At 40.3% G+C, this 19,507-nt stretch overlaps 1 protein-coding gene across 2 annotated transcripts in view; it reads right to left on the bottom strand.

The window, feature by feature from the left end:
• Nucleotides 1–19,507, bottom strand: part of PLEKHB2 (pleckstrin homology domain containing B2) — a 56,447-nt gene that overhangs the window by 13,316 nt on the left and 23,624 nt on the right. For both annotated transcript variants that reach the window (XM_043487802.1, XM_043487801.1), the window contains exons 5-6: nt 17,652–17,691; nt 16,336–16,425 (exon numbers count right to left, since the gene is read on the bottom strand). In XM_043487802.1, the coding sequence (XP_043343737.1) occupies nt 16,336–16,425; nt 17,652–17,691 (130 nt within the window). The remainder of the gene's footprint in view (nt 1–16,335; nt 16,426–17,651; nt 17,692–19,507) is intronic.

Below are 19,507 nucleotides of genomic sequence, written 5' to 3'. Positions count from 1 at the left end.
AAAGTGTCCATCAACTTACAAACATATAAAGAAAATGTGGTCCAAATATACAATGGAATATTATTCTACCATTAGAAAAGGACATCTTGTCTTTTTTGCCTCCATGGATAGACCCTGAGTTTTTGAAAGAAGTCAAAGACAAATACCATACAATCTCATCTGTATGTGGAATCTATATTTAAAACAACAACAAAAAAAGTTCACAATACAGAGAACAGACTGGTAGCTGGCAAACAGAAGGGAGAACCAGAGAGGTGGGGTTGCAGGGTGGACAGGGGATGAACAAACTGGGTAAGGGAATCAAAACGCACAAACTTCCAGTCATGAAATAAATAAGCCATGGGGATATAATGCACACCATGGTGGCTATAGTCTATACTACTATATTGCGTCTTTGAAAGTTGCTAAGAGAGTAGATCTTAAAAGTTCTCAACATTTAAGAAAACAATTCTTTACATATGATGACAGATGTTAACCAGACCTAGTGCAGTGATTATTTTGCAATATATACAAACAGAGATATGGTGACAGATGTTAACCAGACCTAGTGCAATGATTATTTTGCAATATATACAAATACAGATTATGTTGTACACTGGAAACTAACATAATGTTGCATGTCAATTATACCTCAATTTTTTTAAACACAATTTAAAACCACCTGCAATGTATTAAAATTGGTTCTCCAGGCAGGAGGAGCCAAGATGGCGGAGGAACAGGACGGGGAGACCACTTTCTCCCCTACAAATTCACTGAAAGAACAACTGAATGCAGAGCAAACTTCACAAAACAACTTCTGATCGCTAGCTGAGGTCATTAGGCGCCCAGAAAAGCAGCCCATTGTCTTCGAAAGGAGGTAGGACAAAATATAAAAGATAAAAAGAGAGACAAAAGAGCTAGGGACGGAGATCCGTCGGGGGAAGGGAGTCTTAATAGAGGAAGTTTCCAAACACCAGGAAACCCTCGCACTGGTGGGTCTGGGGGAAGTTTTTGAATCTCAGAGGGCAACCAAACTGGGAGGGGAAAAATAAATAAAACCCACAGATAACATGCCTAAAAGCAACTCCCAGCAGAAAAGTACCCCAGACGCCCACATCCGCCACCAGCAAGTGGGGGCGGAATGGAGAGGAGCAGGCGGCACTGCTTAGGGTAAGGACCGGGCCTGAGTGCCCTGAAGACAATCGGAGGGAGGTTTTGTGAGTTACCAACTTAAACTGTGGGACAGCAAAAGAGAGAAAATTAACCGGCCGGAACACACTGCCGGCCGTTCACAGAACAAAGGGACCGAGCAAGTCCAGAGGAGCTAGCCGGCTGCGGACCGGCCCAGCTCCGCCGGAGGCAGGAGGCAGGGGGGAGGGGAAAGGGGCAGCCTCGGCCCCAAGGACCACATCCCCTACCGCACTGCAAACAGGCCCCAGTTTCTAATCAAAGACCTCCTGAGATTCTGGATGGTCGACATCCGCAGGGAGGGTCGCGGCTAAACACAGGGCGCAGGCACCGGACCGGTGCGGGCGGGGACTGGGGCTGGGGACGCAGAGGGCAGAAAGCGCACACACCCGACTGGCGCGGGCGGAAACTGAGACTGGGACCGCGGAAGGGAGTGGGCGCGCCGCACCCGGGGAGAGTGCGTCCGTCAAGCTCCTGGCTGCCTGAGCTGCTCTGATGGGGAAGGCACAAAAAGCAGGCGCAGCTTTTTGTTCCGCGCTTTTGTGGGACACCCGAGGGCTGGAACCACGCACAGCGCAGGGCACGCTCCATATGGAACAGCCGGGAGCCTGAGCAGTGTAGACGGGGGAAAGCAGCGCCAGTCCCTCCCTATAGTGCGACGGAACTAGCAACCTGAATGAGAGACCACCTCCGCCCGCCTGTGTCAGGGCGGAAATTAGGCACTGAAGAGGCCGGCAAACAGAAGCCAAATAAACAAAGGGAACTGCTTCAGAAGCAACTGGTGCAACAGATTAAAATCCCTGTAGATTACACCGACTACACCGGAAGGGGCCTGTAGATATCGAGAAGTGTAAGCTGGAACGAGGAGCTATCTGAAACTGAACCGAACCCACATTGACCGCAACAGCTCCAGAGAAATTCCTAGATATATTTTTACTTTTTTTTTTTAATTAAAAAAAATTTTTTTTTCTTTTCTTATTTTTTCTCTCCCTATTACTCCCCCATTACTCCTTAACTTTCCTTTTCATAGATTTTTACAATTTTTTTAATTAGGAAAAAAATGTTTTTTCTTGTTTTTTTTTTCTTTTATTCTTTTTTCTTTTTTTTTCTTTTACTTTTATTTCCTTTTAAAGTCCTGTATTACTCCTCTCTACTTCTTAATTTTCATTTTCATTTCACGATAACCTTGCAAAAAAAAAAAAAGAGAAGCCCTATTTTTAAACCAAACTTCATATATATTTCTAAAATTTTTTGTGTTTTTGTTTTTAATATTGTATTTTTAAAGGTCTAACCTCTACTCTAGATTTTTAATCTTTGTTTTTCAGTATGTGATATAAATTTTGGACATTTAAGAATCCAATATTCAGTTCCCATTTTTATTCAGGAGTGTGTTGATTACTCTCTCCCAATTTACTCTCCGTTTTCTACCTCAGAACACCTCTATTTCCTCCTTTCCCCTTCTCTTCCCAATCCAATTCTGTGAATCTCTATGGGTGTCTGGGCTATGGAGAACACTCTGGGAACAGACAACTGCATAGATTAGTCTCTCTACTCTTGAGTCCCCCTTTTTCTCCTCCTGCTCATCTCTATCTCCCTCCTCCCTCTCCTCTTCATGTAACTCTGTGAACCTCTCTGGGTGTCCCTAACGGGGGAGAATCTTTTCACCATTAACCTAGAAGTTTTATTATCAGTGCTGTATAGTTGGAGAAGTCTTGAGACTACTGGAAGAATAAAACTGAAATCCAGAGGCAGGAGACTTAAGCCCAAAACCTGAGAACACCAGAAAACTCCTGACTACACGAAACATTAAGTAATAAGAGACCGTCCAAAAGCCTCCATACCTACACTGAAACCAACCACCACCCAAGAGCCAGTAAGTTTCAGAGCAAGACATACCACGCAAATTCTCCAGCAACACAGGAACATAGCCCTGAGCATCAACATACAGGCAGCCTAAAGTCATACCTGACACATAGACCCATCTCAAAACTCATTACTGGACACTCCATTGCTCTCCAGAGAGAAAAAAACCAGTTCCACGCACCAGAACACCGACACAAGATTCCCAAACCAGGAAACCCTGACAAGCCAATTGTCCAACCCCACCCACTGGGTAAAACCTCCACACTAAAAAGGAACCACAGACCTCCAGAATACAGAAAGGCCACTCCAGACACAGCAATCTAAACAAGATGAAAAGGGAGAGAAATACCCAACAGGTAAAGGAACATTAAAAATGCCCACCAAGTCAAACAAAAGAGGAGGAGATAGGGAATCTACCTGAAAAAGAATTTAGAATAATGATAATAAAAATGATCCAAAATCTTGAAAACAAAATGGAGTTACAGATAAATAGCCTGGAGACAAAGATTGAAAAGATGCAAGAAATGTTTAATAAAGACCTAGAAGAAATAAAAAAAGAGTCAATTAAAAATGAATAATGCAATAAATGAGATCAAAAACACTCTGGAGGGAACCAAGAGTAGAATAACGGAGACAGAAGATAGGATAAGTGAGGTAGAAGATAAAATGGTGGAAATAAATGAAGCAGAGAGGAAAAAAGAAAAAAGAATCAAAAGAAATGAGGACAACCTCAGGGACCTCTGGGACAATGTGAAACACCCCAACATTCGAATCATAGGAGTTCCAGAAGAAGAAGACAAAAAGAAAGGCCATGAGAAAATACTCGAGGAGATAATAGCTGAAAACTTCCCTAAAATGGGGAAGGAAATAGCCACCCAAGTCCAAGAAACTCAGAGAGTCCCAAACAGGATAAACCCAAGGCGAAACACCCCAAGACACATATTAATCAAATTAACAAAGATCAAACACAAAGAACAGACATTAAAAGCAGCAAGGGAGAAACAACAAATAACACACAAAGGGATTCCCATGAGGATAACAGCTGATCTATCAATAGAAACCCTTCGGGCCAGAAGGGAATGGCAGGACGTACTGAAAGTAATGAAAGAGAATAACCTACAACCTAGATTACTGTACCCAGCAAGGATCTCATTCAGATATGAAGGAGAATTCAAAAGCTTTACAGATAAGCAAAAGCTGAGAGAATTCAGCACCACCAAACCAGCTCTTCAACAAATGCTAAAGGATCTTCTCTAGACAGGAAACACAGAAAGGCTGTATAAACGAGAACCCAAAACAACAAAGTAAATGGTAACGGGACCACACCTATCAGTAATTACCTTAAATGTAAATGGGTTGAATGCCCCAACCAAAGACAAAGACTGGCTGAATGGATACAAAAACAAGACCCCTATATATGCTGTCTACAAGAGACCCACCTCAAAACAAGAGACACATACAGACTAAAAGTGAAGGGCTGGAAAAAATATTTCATGCAGACGGAGACCAAAAGAAAGCAGGAGTCACAATACTCACATCAGACAAAATAGACTTTCAAATAAAGGATGTGAAAAGAGACAAAGAAGGACACTATATAATGATCAAAGGATCAATCCAAGAAGAAGATATAACAATTATAAATATATATGCACCCAACATAGGAGCACCGCAATATGTAAGGCAAATGCTAACGAGTATGAAAGAGGAAATTAATAGTAACAGAATAATAGTGTGAGACTTTAATATCCCACTCACAACTACGGATAGATCAACTAAACAGAAAACTAACAAGGAAACACAAACCTTAAATGACACAATGGACCAGCTAGACCTAATTGATATCTATAGGACATTTCACCCCAAAACAATCAACTTCACCTTTTGCTCAAGCGCACACGGAACCTTCTCCAGAATAGATCACATCCTGGGCCATAAATCTAGTCTTGGAAAATTAAAAAAAACTGAAATCATTCCAGTCATCTTTCTGACCACAGTGCAGTAGATTAGATCTCAATTACAGGAAAAAAATTGGTAAAAATTCAAACATATGAAGGCTAAATAACATGCTTCTGAATAACCAACAAATCATAGAAGAAATCAAAAAAGAAATCAAAATATGCATAGAAATGAATGAAAATGAAAACACAACAACCCAAAACCTATGGGACACTGTAAAACCAGTGCTAAGGGGAAGGTTCACAGCATTACAGGCTTACCTCAAGAAACAAAAAAAAAGTCAAATAAATAACCTAACTCTACACCTAAAGCAATTAGAGAAGGAAGAAATGAAGAACCCCAGGATTAGTAGAAGGAAAGAAATCTTAAAAATTAGGGCAGAAATAAATGCAAAAGAAACTAAAGAGACCATAGCAAAAAATCAACAAAGCTAAAAGCTGGTTTTTTGAAAAAATAAACAAAATTGACAAACCATTAGCAAGACTCATTAAGAAACAAAGAGAGAAGAACCAAATTAACAAAATTAGAAATGAAAATGGAGAGATCACAACAGACAACACTGAAATACAAAGGATCAAAAGAGACTACTACCAGCAGCTCTATGCCAATAAAATGGACAACTTGGAAGAAATAGACAAATTCTTAGAAAAGTATAACTTTCCAAAACTGAACCAGGAAGAAATAGAAGATCTTAACAGACCCATCACAAGCAAGGAAATTGAAACTGTAATCAGAAATCTTCCAGCAAACAAAAGCCCAGGACCAGATGGCTTCACAGCTGAATTCTACCAAAAATTTAGAGAAGAGCTAACACCTCTCTTACTCAAACTCTTCCAGAAAATTGCAGAAGGTAAACTTCCAAACTCATTCTATGAGGCCACCATCACCCTAATTCCAAAACCAGACAAAGATGCCTGCCACAAAAAAAGAAAACTAAAGGCCAATATCACTGATGAACATAGATGCAAAAATCCTTAACAAAATTCTAGCAAACAGAATCCAACAACATATTAAAAAAATCATACACCATGACCAAGTGAGCTTTATCACAGGAATGCAAGGATTCTTTAATATCCGCAAATCAATCAATGTAATACACCACATTAACAAATTGAAAGATAAAAACCACATGATTATCTCAATAGATGCAGAGAAAGCCTTTGACAAAATTCAACACTCATTTATGATTAAAACTCTCCAAAAAGCAGGAATAGAAGGAACATACCTCAACATAATAAAAGCTATATATGACAAACCCACAACAAGCATCACCCTCAATGGTGAAAAATTGAAAGCATTTCCCCTGAAATCAGGAACAAGACAAGGGTGCCCACTCTCACCACTACTGTTCAACATAGTGTTGGAAGTTTTGGCCACAGCAATCAGAGCAGAAAAAGAAGTAAAAGGAATCCAGATAGGAAAAGAAGAAGTGAAACTCTCACTGTTTGCAGATGACATGATCCTCTACATAGAAAACCCTAAAGACTCTACCAGAAAATTACTAGAGCTAATCAACAAATATGGTAAAGTTGCAGGATATAAAATTAAATCCCTTAATTTACAGAAATCCCTTCCCATTCCTATACACTAACAATGAGAAAACAGAAAGAGAAATTAAGGAAACAATACCATTCACCATTGCAACAAAAAGAATAAAATACTTAGGAGTATATCTACCTAAAGAAACAAAAGACCTATACATAGAAAACTATAAAACACTGATGAAAGAAATCAAAGAGGACACAAACAGATGGAGAAACATACCGTGTTCATGGATTGGAAAAATCAATATTGTCAAAATGGCTATTCTACCCAAAGCAATCTATAGATTCAATGCAATCCCTATCAAGCTACCAACGGTATTTTTCACAGAACTAGACCAAAGAATTTCACAATTTGTATGGAAATACAAAAAACCTCGAATAGCCAAAGTAATCTTGAGAAAGAAGAATGAACTGGAGGAATCAACCTGCCTGACTTCAGACTCTACTACAAAGCCACAGTCATCAAGACAGTATGGTACTGGCACAAAGACAGAAATATAAATCAATGGAACAGAATAGAAAGCCCAGAGATAAATCCACGAACCTATGGACACCTTATCTTTGACAAAGGAGGCAAGGATATACAATGGAAAAAAGACAACCTCTTTAACAAGTGGTGCTGGGAAAACTGGTCAACCACTTGTAAAAGAATGAAACTAGAACACTTTCTAACACCATACACAAAAATAAACTCAAAATGGATTAAAGATCTAAATGTAAGACCAGAAACTATAAAACTCCTAGAGGAGAACATAGGCAAAACACTCTCCGACATAAATCACAGCAGGATCCTCTATGACCCACCTCCCAGAATATTGGAAATAAAAGCAAAACTAAACAAATGGGACCTAATGAAACTTAAAAGCTTTTGCACTACAAAGGAAACTATAAGTAAGGTGAAAAGACAGCCCTCAGATTGGGAGAAAATAATAGCAAATGAAGAAACAGACAAAGGATTAATCTCAAAAATATACAAGCAACTCCTGCAGCTCAATTCCAGAAAAATAAATGACCCAATCAAAAAATGGGGCAAAGAACTAAACAGACATTTCTCCAAAGAAGACATACAGATGGCTAACAAACACATGAAAAATGCTCAACATCACTCATTATCAGAGAAATGCAAATCAAAACCACAATGAGGTACCATTACACACCAGTCAGGATGGCTGCTATCCAAAAGTCTACAAGCAATAAATGCTGGAAAGGGTGTGGAGAAAAGGGAACCCTCTTACACTGTTGGTGGGAATGCAAACTAGTATAGCCACTATGGATAACAGTGTGGAGATTCTTTAAAAAACTGGAAATAGAACTGCCATATGACCCAGCAATCCCACTTCTGGAAATACACACCAAGGAAACCAGAATTGAAAGAGACACGTGCACTCCAATGTTCATCGCAGCACTGTTTATAATAGCCAGGACATGGAAGCAACCTAGACGCCCATCAGCAGATGAATGGATAAGGAAGCTGTGGTACATACACACCATGGAATATTACTCAGCCGTTAAAAAGAATTCATTTGAATCAGTTCTAATGAGATGGATGAAACTGGAGCCCATTATACAGAGTGAAGTAAGCCAGAAAGATAAAGAACATTACAGCATACTAATACATATATATGGAATTTAGAAAGATGGTAATGATAACCCTATATGCAAAACAGAAAAAGAGACACAGATGTACAGAACAGACTTTTGGACTCTGTGGGAGGCGGCGAGGGTGGGATGTTTCAAAAGAAAAGCATCAAAACAAGTATATTATCTATAGTGAAACAGATCACCAGCCCAGGTTGGATGCATGAGACAAGTGCTCGGGCCTGGTGCACTGGGAAGACCCAGAGGAATCGGGTGGAGAGGCAAGTGGGAGGGGGGATCAGGATGGGGAATACATGTAACGCCATGGCTGATTCATGTCAATGTATGACAAAACCCACTTCAATAATGTAAAGTAATTAGCCTCCAACTAATAAAAATAAATGAAAAAAAAAAAAATTGGTTCTCCAAGTTCCAGTCTATAAAGTTTGACAGTCTATTAAAAAAGTAAAGAATATGAGACAGTGTGCTTATATACTTTAAGATTCTAAAAATACAAACCCATAACTGAAATCTACTTTCAGGCTGTAAAATAAAGAAGGCAGAAAAATACAACAAAAAAGAGAACTGGACTTTCCAGTGACTCCAATTTCAATTCAGCTCTACCATTATCCTAACCTTCAGTAAGTCATCTATCTAACTACTGTAGGCCTTATTTTGTTCATCTTGAAAATGATCAGTTTGGACTAAGTAATAAATGAGATTCATCCAACGTCAGTTTTCTCTTGGTGAAGCCAACCTAGTGGCAAAACCCTTCCCACAAAACCCTCCCCAGTCCAGTTTCCAGAGGTTCCTGTGAGGAGAGTATAAAAGACTGAGGCTACCAAGGAGTCTGGAGACTGAGGCCTGGACAGGTGACTGGCAGTTTTCCAACAGGACATGCCTATGAAAGCACACAGCCAGAAATGAGCAGTGGACTGCTTCCACTGACCAAGTAAAGGACCCGAAAGCATGGAGACAAAAGGCCTGGCCTCCCTTAGGAGCTCACAGCTGGTGGTAAGGTAGATGTGCTTAAAGACAATTACAATTATTGTTCCTATGTGACAAAGGCTGCAGCCTGGCAAATGCATATGGAGATCTGAGTCTGTTATCTTACAAAAGCAGGAGACAGGATTTATGCCTTTGGAAGATAAAATAGATGCAGATGTTTTCCCTATTCTTCCTGCTGTATACAACTGAACACCCTGGACATTACACATACAACAAACGTAAGGAGACTCTGAAAGGTGGAGAGAAGGCGGTCAACTGTCTGCTGACTTCATGACCCTAAGAAGGACATGCAGTGAGTCCCCTGGGTTTTCTTTCTGCCTCCTACATCCTAGACTGGATAATGTAGAAGTGGCAACATAGAAATGTCAGTATGTGCAGACCTTTCTTTGTCTGCCTCAAAGAAAGCCTGCTGGGTCTACCCAAAGAACCTGGGAAGGAAAAGGGTAATCTAGCGAGAGAGACCATTTTTAGGCAATAACTGCTCCACTCCAGCCAAACAACACAAAAACAGCTGTTAGTTCCACCAGCGAAGTCAAGTTTGGAGAAAGGCTCTCGCCCAACCCGTCGTGAACAGTGTCAGACAAGGGCACGTGGGAAGCTGGAAATATCACCCCTGTAAGACAGAGACATGGCAGCCCCAGTCCCATGCCAGTGCCAGTGGAGACCGTGCGGGAAGCCAGAACCCCCATCTTCGCCCAGTGGAAGCAAGGCGCCCCTTCCCATCCTGCTGGAGCAGAACCAACAGAGACAGAGTGGAGAACAAGTACGTTCACAACCTCTTACCAGTAACCATGGCTATGCATTACACAGAGGCTTATGGGAAACAGCAGAAAAAGTCCCTCCAACTCCCAGGCAGGCTGGTGTCAGCAGACCTAGAGAAGGGCCTGAATCCCCAGCCCTGCTGGCAGTGACAAGGGACCACAGTCAGTTGGGATCCAGCGGAAAACCTGGACTTCCACCCCTTATGTGGAAGAGACAAAGCAAGCCTCACCCACCAGAGAAGCATTAGAAGGAGCTCTGCTAAAATGCAAGACTTGAATAGATTCAGTCTTATACTATTTAAATTTTCCAGGTTTTAATAAAAAGTAATTTGTCATACCAAGAACCAGGAAGATCTCAAACTGAAATGAGAAAAGACAAAAGAGACCAACACCAAGATAACAAAGATGTTGGAATTACCTAGGAAGGACTTTAAAGCAGCTACCATTAAGAGAAATTACAGACAGGTAGTAATGACCTTGGCTTTCCAGGTGACACAGTGGTAAAGAATCCGCCTGCCACTGCAGGAGATGCAGGTTCAATCTCTGGGTCAGGAAGACCCCCTGGAATAGAAGATAGAAACCCACTCCAGTATTCTTGTCTGGAAAACTCCATGGACAGAGAAGCCTGGTGGGCTATCGTCCATGGGGTCACAAAGAGTCAGACATTACTGAGAGACTGAGCAAGCATGCGCCATTAAAATATTTCAGTAAGTGATCAAGGATACATCTGAACTACATTTAAAACAAACACAGCAAGTCTTCACAAAACCAGAAAAGTCTCTGCAAAAGCTATATAAAGATATATATCAAGAATAACCAAATAAAAATTTTAGAAATAAAAAAATAATACAGTGTTCAATGAAGAGACTCAACAACAGAGATGATGAATAATCAATGAACATGAATATAAAGAGTAGAAATTACCCAGTTAGAACAGAGAAAAAACAGATTAAAGAAAAAAAAAAAGATCAAAAACTTTTAAACATGTAGGACATCTAACATCTGTGTCATTAGTTTTAGAAGACAAAAGAGGATGGGGCTAAAAAAAATTCCAGAAATAATGGCTTAAAATTTCCCAAATTTAGCAAGAAACATAAACCTGTGTGAAACTGAATGAACACCAAATAAGATTAACCCCCAAATATACACTTCACAGGCAGACTTCTGAAAACCAAAGACAAAGAGAGCAAGCAGAAACCATGCACTGCCTTTAAGGGTAAGAATTCAAATGACAGCAAATTTCAAATCAGAAATCAGGAGGGCCAAAGGATAAAGCACACATTTCCCCAGTGATGAAAGAAATGTCAACTCAGAATTCTATACTAGTAAAAACATTCTTCAGAGAAAAAGATGAAATTGAGACATTCTCAAATGAAGGAAAATGGAGAATTTGTTGCTAGCAGATCTGTCCTAAGAAAATGACCAGAGGAAGTTCACTAAACAGACAGTAAATGATAAAAAAAGAAATCTGGAAACATCAGGAGGTAAGAAAGGATGGTCACACCGGGATACATGTAAATATAATAAAAACCACATCTTTATTTTTCTAAGTTTGACAGCCAAATTTTTTTATACACCATCTGATTCTCAATACATGTAAAAGAAATACTTAAAACAATGATACCATAAAACGAGAGAGAAAACGGGAACTTAGAGGTAATGGTTTGGGCTCCCCTGGTGGCTTAGTGGTAAAGAATCCATCTGCCAATGTGGGAGAGACAGGTTCAATAGCTGATCTGGGAAGGTCCCACATGCCACAGAGCAATTAAGCCTACGCGCTGCAACTACTGAGCCTGTGCTCTAGAGCCCAGAAGCCTCAATTACTGAGCCCATGTGCTGCAGCTAAAGATGCCCCACACCCCAGAGGTACTGCTCTGCAACGAGAAGCCACTGCAGTGAGAGGCCTGCGCATCGCAGCTACAGAGTAGGCCCCACTTGCCACTAGAGAGAAGCCTGTGCAGCTACGAAGACCCAGCACAGCCAAAAATAAATAAATACAATTATAGACGCAATGGTTTGACACTCACTGCACTTGATAACATGTGATCATTTGACTGAAAAACACGTATATATGTATAATAACTAGAACAACCACTAAAATATTAATAGAAATACAAAGAGAAACTCAAAACATTACAGATAAATCAAAATAATTCTAAAACATGTTCTATGGGAATTCCCTGGTGATCCAGTGGTTAGGACTCCATGCTTTGACTGCTAAGGGCCCAGGTCACATCCCCGGTCTAGGAACTAAGGTCCCACAAGCTGTGTGGTACAGCCGAAAAAAATAAAAATAAGTAAAACAAAATAAGACATGTTCCAATAACTCACAAAAGGCTTAAGTCAAAGAACAGAGATATGAAAAATAGAACCAAAAACACAAACAATAAAACAGCATGCTTAATGTATCAAAATCACACTATATGTAAATGATCTACAGGAAAGGATGACTGATGTGCTTTGATACAAACTTGGAAACAAGTATTATATAAACTTCGAGATCCAATTCACCATATAATGACTAGAGACAGTAATATCATATTGTATTATGTAAAGTAATAAACATTGCCACACTGGCACTCATTTACACTATATAAAGGCCTCAAAGTAACACAGTACACCTTAAACTCACACAATAAAAACGTTAATGTCCTAACTATACCAACTACAAGATAAAATTTGTCAGATGAGGGGTGACCCGACTACATGTTGCCTACAAGAAACTACACGCTGTCTGTGAGAAACATGCTTCAAAGTAATACGTACATTGAAAGAAAAAAGACTAATAAGCCCATGCACCACAACTACTGAGCTGTAAAGATTCCACCTGCCACGAGGGAGACACGGGAGACACAGATTCCATCTCCGGGTCAGAAGATCCCCTGGAGAAGGAAATGGCCATCCACCCCAGTGTTCCTGCCTGGGAATTCCCATGGACGGAGGAGCCTGGAGGGCTGCAGGCGAGTCGGACACGACTGAGCACATGAGCACAAGCTTTACTTGCGTGTGTGCTGTGTGTGTGTGCGTGCTAGAGCCTGGGAGCTGCAACTGCTGAGCCCACGTGCCCGACTGCTGAAGCCAGCGAACCCTGGAGCCCACGCTCCACAGCAAGAGAGGTCACCATGATGAGGAGCCCACGCACTGCAGTTAGAGTGGCCTTCCCCTGCCACAGAGAGAAGCCCACACCCAGCAATGAAGACCCAGCACAGCCAAAAACAAATATAAGTAAATACATAAATTTAAAAAAAAAATTCACTGCTACTGGAAATGACTTGCATGTAAACCCGAGGACTATGAACTGTCAGAAGATAACACAGGAGAAAACCTCGGGAAACATGGTCCAGGTGAAGCATTAAATGTGACAACAAAGCACAGTCCACACAAGGAGAGACTAATAAATTACACTGTATTAAAAACTGTGAAAGGCACTGTAAGAGGATAAAAAGACATGTTACAGATCACATATCTGACAGGATTATTCCAATCTCAAACATATACATAAGCACTCTCAAAACTCAACAGTAAAAAAATAATTTAAACAATTAGAAACTGAGCAAAAGACATGAAGACACAGTTTACTTGGACAGCATATACAGACGGCAAATAAGCACAAAAAGATGCTCAGCATCACGGGCGACTAGGGAAATGCAATTAAGATCACAAAGAGGGGCTTGATGGGCACACTATCCCCAGGTGTGGCGCACTCACTCCCTTCCGCGGACCCAGTCTCAGAGAACTAAACAGACATTTCTCCAAAGAAGACATACAGATGGCTAACAAACACATGAAAAGGTGCTCAACATCACTCATTATTAGAGAAATGCAAATCAAAACCACAATGAGGTACCATTACACACCAGTCAGGATGGCTGCTATCCAAAAGTCTACAAGCAATAAATGCTGGAGAGGTGTGGAGAAAAGGGAACCCTCTTACACTGTTGGTGGGAATGCAAACTAGTACAGCCACTATGGAAAACAGTGTGGAGATTCCTTAAAAAACTGGAAATAGAACTGCCATATGACCCAGCAATACCACTTCTGGGCATACACACTGAGGAAACCAGATCTGAAAGAGACACGTGCACCCCAATGTTCATCGCAGCACTGTTTATAATAGCCAGGACATGGAAGCAACCTAGATGCCCATCAGCAGATGAATGGATAAGGAAGCTGTGGTACATATACACCATGGAATATTACTCAGCCATTAAAAAGAATTCATTTGAATCAGTCCTAATGAGATGGATGAAACTGGAGCCCCTTATACAGAGTGAAGTAAGCCAGAAAGATAAAGAACATTACAGCATACTAACACATATATATGGAATTTAGAAAGATGGTAACGATAACCCTATATGCAAAACAGAAAAAGAGACACAGAAATACAGAACAGACTTTTGAACTCTGTGGGAGAAGGTGAGGGTGGGATGTTTCAAAAGAACAGCATGTATACTATCTATGGTGAAACAGATCACCAGCCCAGGTGGGATGCATGAGACAAGTGCTCGGGCCTGGTACACTGGGAAGACCCAGAGGAATCGGGTGGAGAGGGAGGTGGGAGGGGGGATCGGGATGGGGAATAAGGGTAAATCTATGGCTGATTCATATCAATGTATGACAAAACCCACTGAAATGTTGTGAAGTAATTAGCCTCCAACTAATAAAAAAATTTTAAAAAAAAAAAAAAAGATCACGAAGAAATATCACTACACACCTATTGAACAGTTAAAATAAAAAACACTGACAATACCAAAAGCTGGTGGGATACAGAGAAAATGACTCGCTCACACACTACTGATGGAAAAGTGAAATGGCAGAAAAATTCTGGAAAGCAGTTTGCCAGCTTTTTAAAAAACTAATCATATACTTGAATATATATTAGCAACTGCATGGGGGCATTTATTCCAGAGAAATAAAACTTTATGTCTGCACAACAATCTGTACGTGAGTGTTCACAGTAGGTTTACTGGTAACAGCCAAAATCTAGAACAACCAAAATGTCCCCCAACAGGTAAATGTCTCTCAATACAAAATGTGGTACACTCATATCATGGCATACCACTCAGCAATAAAAAGGAACAGACTACTGACACATGCAACAATTTGAATGTTGCAATTTAAAAATGAATCAAGGGCACTGTGCTGAGTAAAAACATGAAACTCAAAAGATCACACACTATATGATTCTATTTACACACACTGTGGAAAAGACAAAATTATATAGATGGCCAACACATCAGTGATTGACAGCAGTTAAGGAAGGGGAAGGAGGGTGTGACTGTAAGACAGTGTAGTAGCAAGAGGCGGAGAAGGCGATGGCACCCACTCCAGTTCTCTTGCCTGGAGCATCCCATGGACAGAGGAGCCTGGTAGGCCGCAGTCCATGGGGTAGAGAAGAGTCAGACACGGCTGAGCAACTTCACTTTCACTTTTCACTTTCATGCATTGGAGAAGGAAATGGCAACCCACTCCAGTACTCTTGCCTGGGAAATCCCATGGTTGGAGGAGCCTGGTAGGCTGCAGTCCATGGGGTCACTAAGAGTCGGACAAGACTAAGGGACTTCACTTTCACTTTTCACTTTCATGCACTGGAGAAGGCAATGGCACCCCACTCCAGTGTTCTTGCCTGGAGAATCCCAGGGACAGTGGAGCCTGGTGGGCTGCCGTCTATGGGGTCGCACAGAGTCGGACACGACTGAAGTGACTTAGCAGCAGCAGTAGGAAGAGGATATTATAAACAGCTTTACATCTTGAATAAGGTAGTAGATATACATATCTACACGCATGATAAAATGACAGAACCAGACATAAACACTATACCAATTTCAAACTTCTGGTTTTGATTTTATTTACCATGTAACAGCTAGGGGAACAGGGTAAAAAGTACATGAGATTTTTCCATATTATCTTTGCAACTTCTTGTAAGTCTACAATTATTTCCAAATTAAAAGTGAAAAAAAGAAAAAAAAAAGCAAAAGTGCCTCCCACAACTGAGACTTCTATATGCAGCACTGAACACCTGCCACCTCTTATTAGGGCACACAACCAAAGGGATTTGGCATGTGATTTTAAGGTTCTGGTTTTGTTTCTTCAAATTAAAAAAGCATTTTTTTCTGATTATAAAGAGTATTCAAGTAAAAAAATGAAATATAAACTTATATAATCAGAATCATATTATTAATACCATGATTCACTTTTGGGTCTATCTTGAAAATATGAACGTGAAGATTATATAAAGCAGTTGTTTTATGAAAGCAAAAGACGACAATAGATAATCTGTTAAAGATAGAAAAAAGCTTAAAGAAGAAAAGGGTTTCAAGTACATTTCTAATTTCTCTGATTTCTCAGAGTTTTCTTTCAGTGTTTTTTTATCTTTCTTTCAGTTTTAAAAGGATGGTAGCACAGAGACCCCAAGTTTCCCTCAGGTGGATTCTGTAAAGTGAAGATCTGCTCCCTACCTCAGGGGTTGGTGCAGCATACGCTGTGTAAGGAGGTGGAGAGGAAGCCACAGCTGTCTCATCATACATGACTTCTGAGCCAACATAAGCCTTGAGAGGAGAGAAATTGTGGGGGGAAAAAAGAAAAATTAAAGGCCAAAAAGTTGATCTTTGAAGAAGAAATATAACAACTCTCTGAGAAGCACTGACTAGCAAGATGGGCTTCTCCTTGCCGCCACCCTGCATTCAGCGCCCTCTGAGGTACAGAGGGTTGGTCCTCCCCAGTCACCAGCAGGGGGTAAAAAAGTTCTCCCTGCCCAAGAGAGCCACAGAGCCTCCAGGGCCACCCAGGCCCTTTCACAGATGTTACCCACTCTCAACAAGCCTTCTGTTCACAAATCAAAGTCCTACAGTCTAAAATGTAGCAGGCAGGGATATGTCCTGCACTCACAATCTGGTTTCTACGTTAAAAACTTCTTAAATCTTTCATTAAATTACCCCCCAGTGGAAAACAAAAATATATGTGCTCCTTTAAAAACAATCCACATAGAGAATCCCCTTGGCTCTTGTCCCTATGAATGATCAATACTAAATAACTTCATTTGAGTAGAGGATTTTCATCAAAGAAAAGGTAATGGGAGTTTTAGAGTAAGCTTAGGAGGAAAAATAATCCTGAGATAACAAAAGCAGTAAAAAATAGCATTTGAATATTAAGTCTTTTTACTTTCTTTTACCACCTGTACAAATCATTTAAAAAGCTCCATCTATCTGTTTCTTTTCCTCCTAGAGAAATAAAGGAAAAAATAAAATCCTATCTGAAGAATCAAAGAAAATGTTGACCACAGAGGGAACTGCCTTTGACTCCCTGACAGACACAAAGATGGTACCACTAGCCTTTACAAATGGGGTTTACTGTCTCAGTTACCTCCTAAAGTCAAAAGAAACTAGAGACAAGTACAAGACTCAAAAATGTCTATTTCACAGGCTGAGATGCTATACATGAAAAGGGCCCTGTAATCCCTTGTGTACCTTCTCTGCAAACTACAGCAGAATTCAAAGTGCTGTAAATCTTTGTGAGACACAGACATTTCTAAAAAATAACACTGGGATCAATGTGCCTGTGTTAGATCGGCTCCTGCCAAAATGTTTTCCAAAATCCAGCTTCCTCACTGTCAGTGAAACACAGCCTATCTATCTCTGCTTGCTCATTCAGGGCCAGGTGACAAAAAAAAAAAAAAAAGCCCTCTTCCCCCATTTTCCTCTTACCCTCCTATTCTCCTGTTTTTTACAGCAAGACTATGAGAAAACATTGTAAGTGACTGCCATTAGCAACTTACTGTGTTTGTCCTGGAATCCTGGAGTGTAAACTTCCAGGCCCTGAAGAAAAGAAAAAGAAAGAGGTACTTTATTTGCAGCAACCCAACATCTATCTCAATGGTTCTCAAACCTGCAGTGGCATCGGAATTTTTCAAAAACATTGTTTTAATAATAGACTTTTAGCCCTTTTCATACTGTTCATGGGGTTCTCAGCCACCTGACCTGCCTCGTGAGAAATCTGTATGCAGGTCAAGAAGCAACAGTAAGAACTGGACATGGAACAACAGACTGGTTCCAAATCAGGAAAGGAATACTTCAAGGCTGTATACTGTCACCCTGCTTATTTAACTTACATGCAGAGTACATCATGTGAAAGGCTGCACTGGATGAAGCACAAGCTGGAATCAAGATTGCCAGACGAAATATAAATAACCTCAGATACGCAGATGACACCACCCTTATGGCAGAAAGTGAAGAAGAACTAAAGGGCCTCTTGATGAAAGCGAAAGAGGAGAGTGAAAAAGTTGGCTTAAAACTTAACATTCAGAAAAGGAAAATCATGGCATCTGATCCCATCAATTCATGGCAAATAGATGGGAAAACAATAGAAACAGTGAGAGACTTTATTTTTGGGGGGTCCAAAATCAATGCAGATGGTGACTGCAACCATGAAATTAAAAGACACTTGCTCCTTCGAAGAAAAGTTATGACCAACCTAGACAGCATATTAGAAAACAGAGATGTTACTTTGCCAACAAAGGTCCGTCCTGTCAAAGCTATGATTTTTCCAGTAGTCATGTATGAATGTAGGAGTTGGACTATAAAGAAAGCTGAGCACCAAAGCTTTTGAACTGTGGTGTTGGAGAAGACTCTTGAGAGTCCCTTGGACTGCAAGGAGATCCAACCAGTCAATCCTAAAGGAAATCAGTCCTGAATATTCATTGGAAGGACCGATGCTGAAGCTGAAACTCCAATATTTTGGCCACCTGATGCAAAGAACTGACTCATTTGAAAAAACCCTGTTGCTGGGAAAGATTGAAGGCGAGAGGAGAAGGGGACAACAGAGGATGAGATGGTTAGATGGCATCACTAACTCAATGGACATAAGTTTGAGTAGGCTCTAAGAGTTGGTGATGGACAGGGAAGCCTGGCGTGCTGCAGTCCATGGGGTCACAAAGAGTCAGACACAACTGAACGACTGAACTTAGCCCTTGCCTCAAGACTCACTCAGTCACCTCACTTAAGACATGCACTAGGAATATATAATATGTAAAGAAAAAAATCTACAGTATTGATACATATGTAATATTTAAACTATAACCTATATGAAAGTTATTCCTTTTTTTTTTTTTAATTTTTGCTGAGCCACGGTCATGTGGGATCTTAGTTCCCTGACCAGGGATCAAACCCACACTCCATATAGTGGAGGCATTGAGTCTTAACCACTGGACCACAAGGGAAGTCCTTCACTTTTTAATAAATGTAAAATGCACCATGCTTAATTAACTATACTAAACCTATACTTTATCAGGTCATGATATACACACAGATCTATTAATATTTGATTTTTTAAATGGCTACATAAAGTTCCACATATGAGATTTAGAAGGTCAGCAGTATTTTGCACTTAAAAGTAATGCTGGTATTTGAGAAACTGATATATAACAAATTAAGTTTAAGGTGTACAATATGATGATCTGAATCACATATAACATAAATTGATTGCTACAAAAAGGTACCTCTACCCCTACACACGTGATTAATTTTTTACTTCTTTGGTGGCAACATTTAAAATCTACTATCTTAACTTTCAAGTATATGAGACAGAACTATTAATTATAATCACTGCTATACAAGAGATGCCGAGAACTTACTC

This window comes from Cervus canadensis, chromosome 15, assembly GCF_019320065.1.
Source record: "Cervus canadensis isolate Bull #8, Minnesota chromosome 15, ASM1932006v1, whole genome shotgun sequence".
Lineage (NCBI taxonomy): Eukaryota > Metazoa > Chordata > Mammalia > Artiodactyla > Cervidae > Cervus > Cervus canadensis.
Note: the sequence above shows the minus strand (reverse complement) of the source record. Positions and strands in the feature narration are given on the sequence as shown.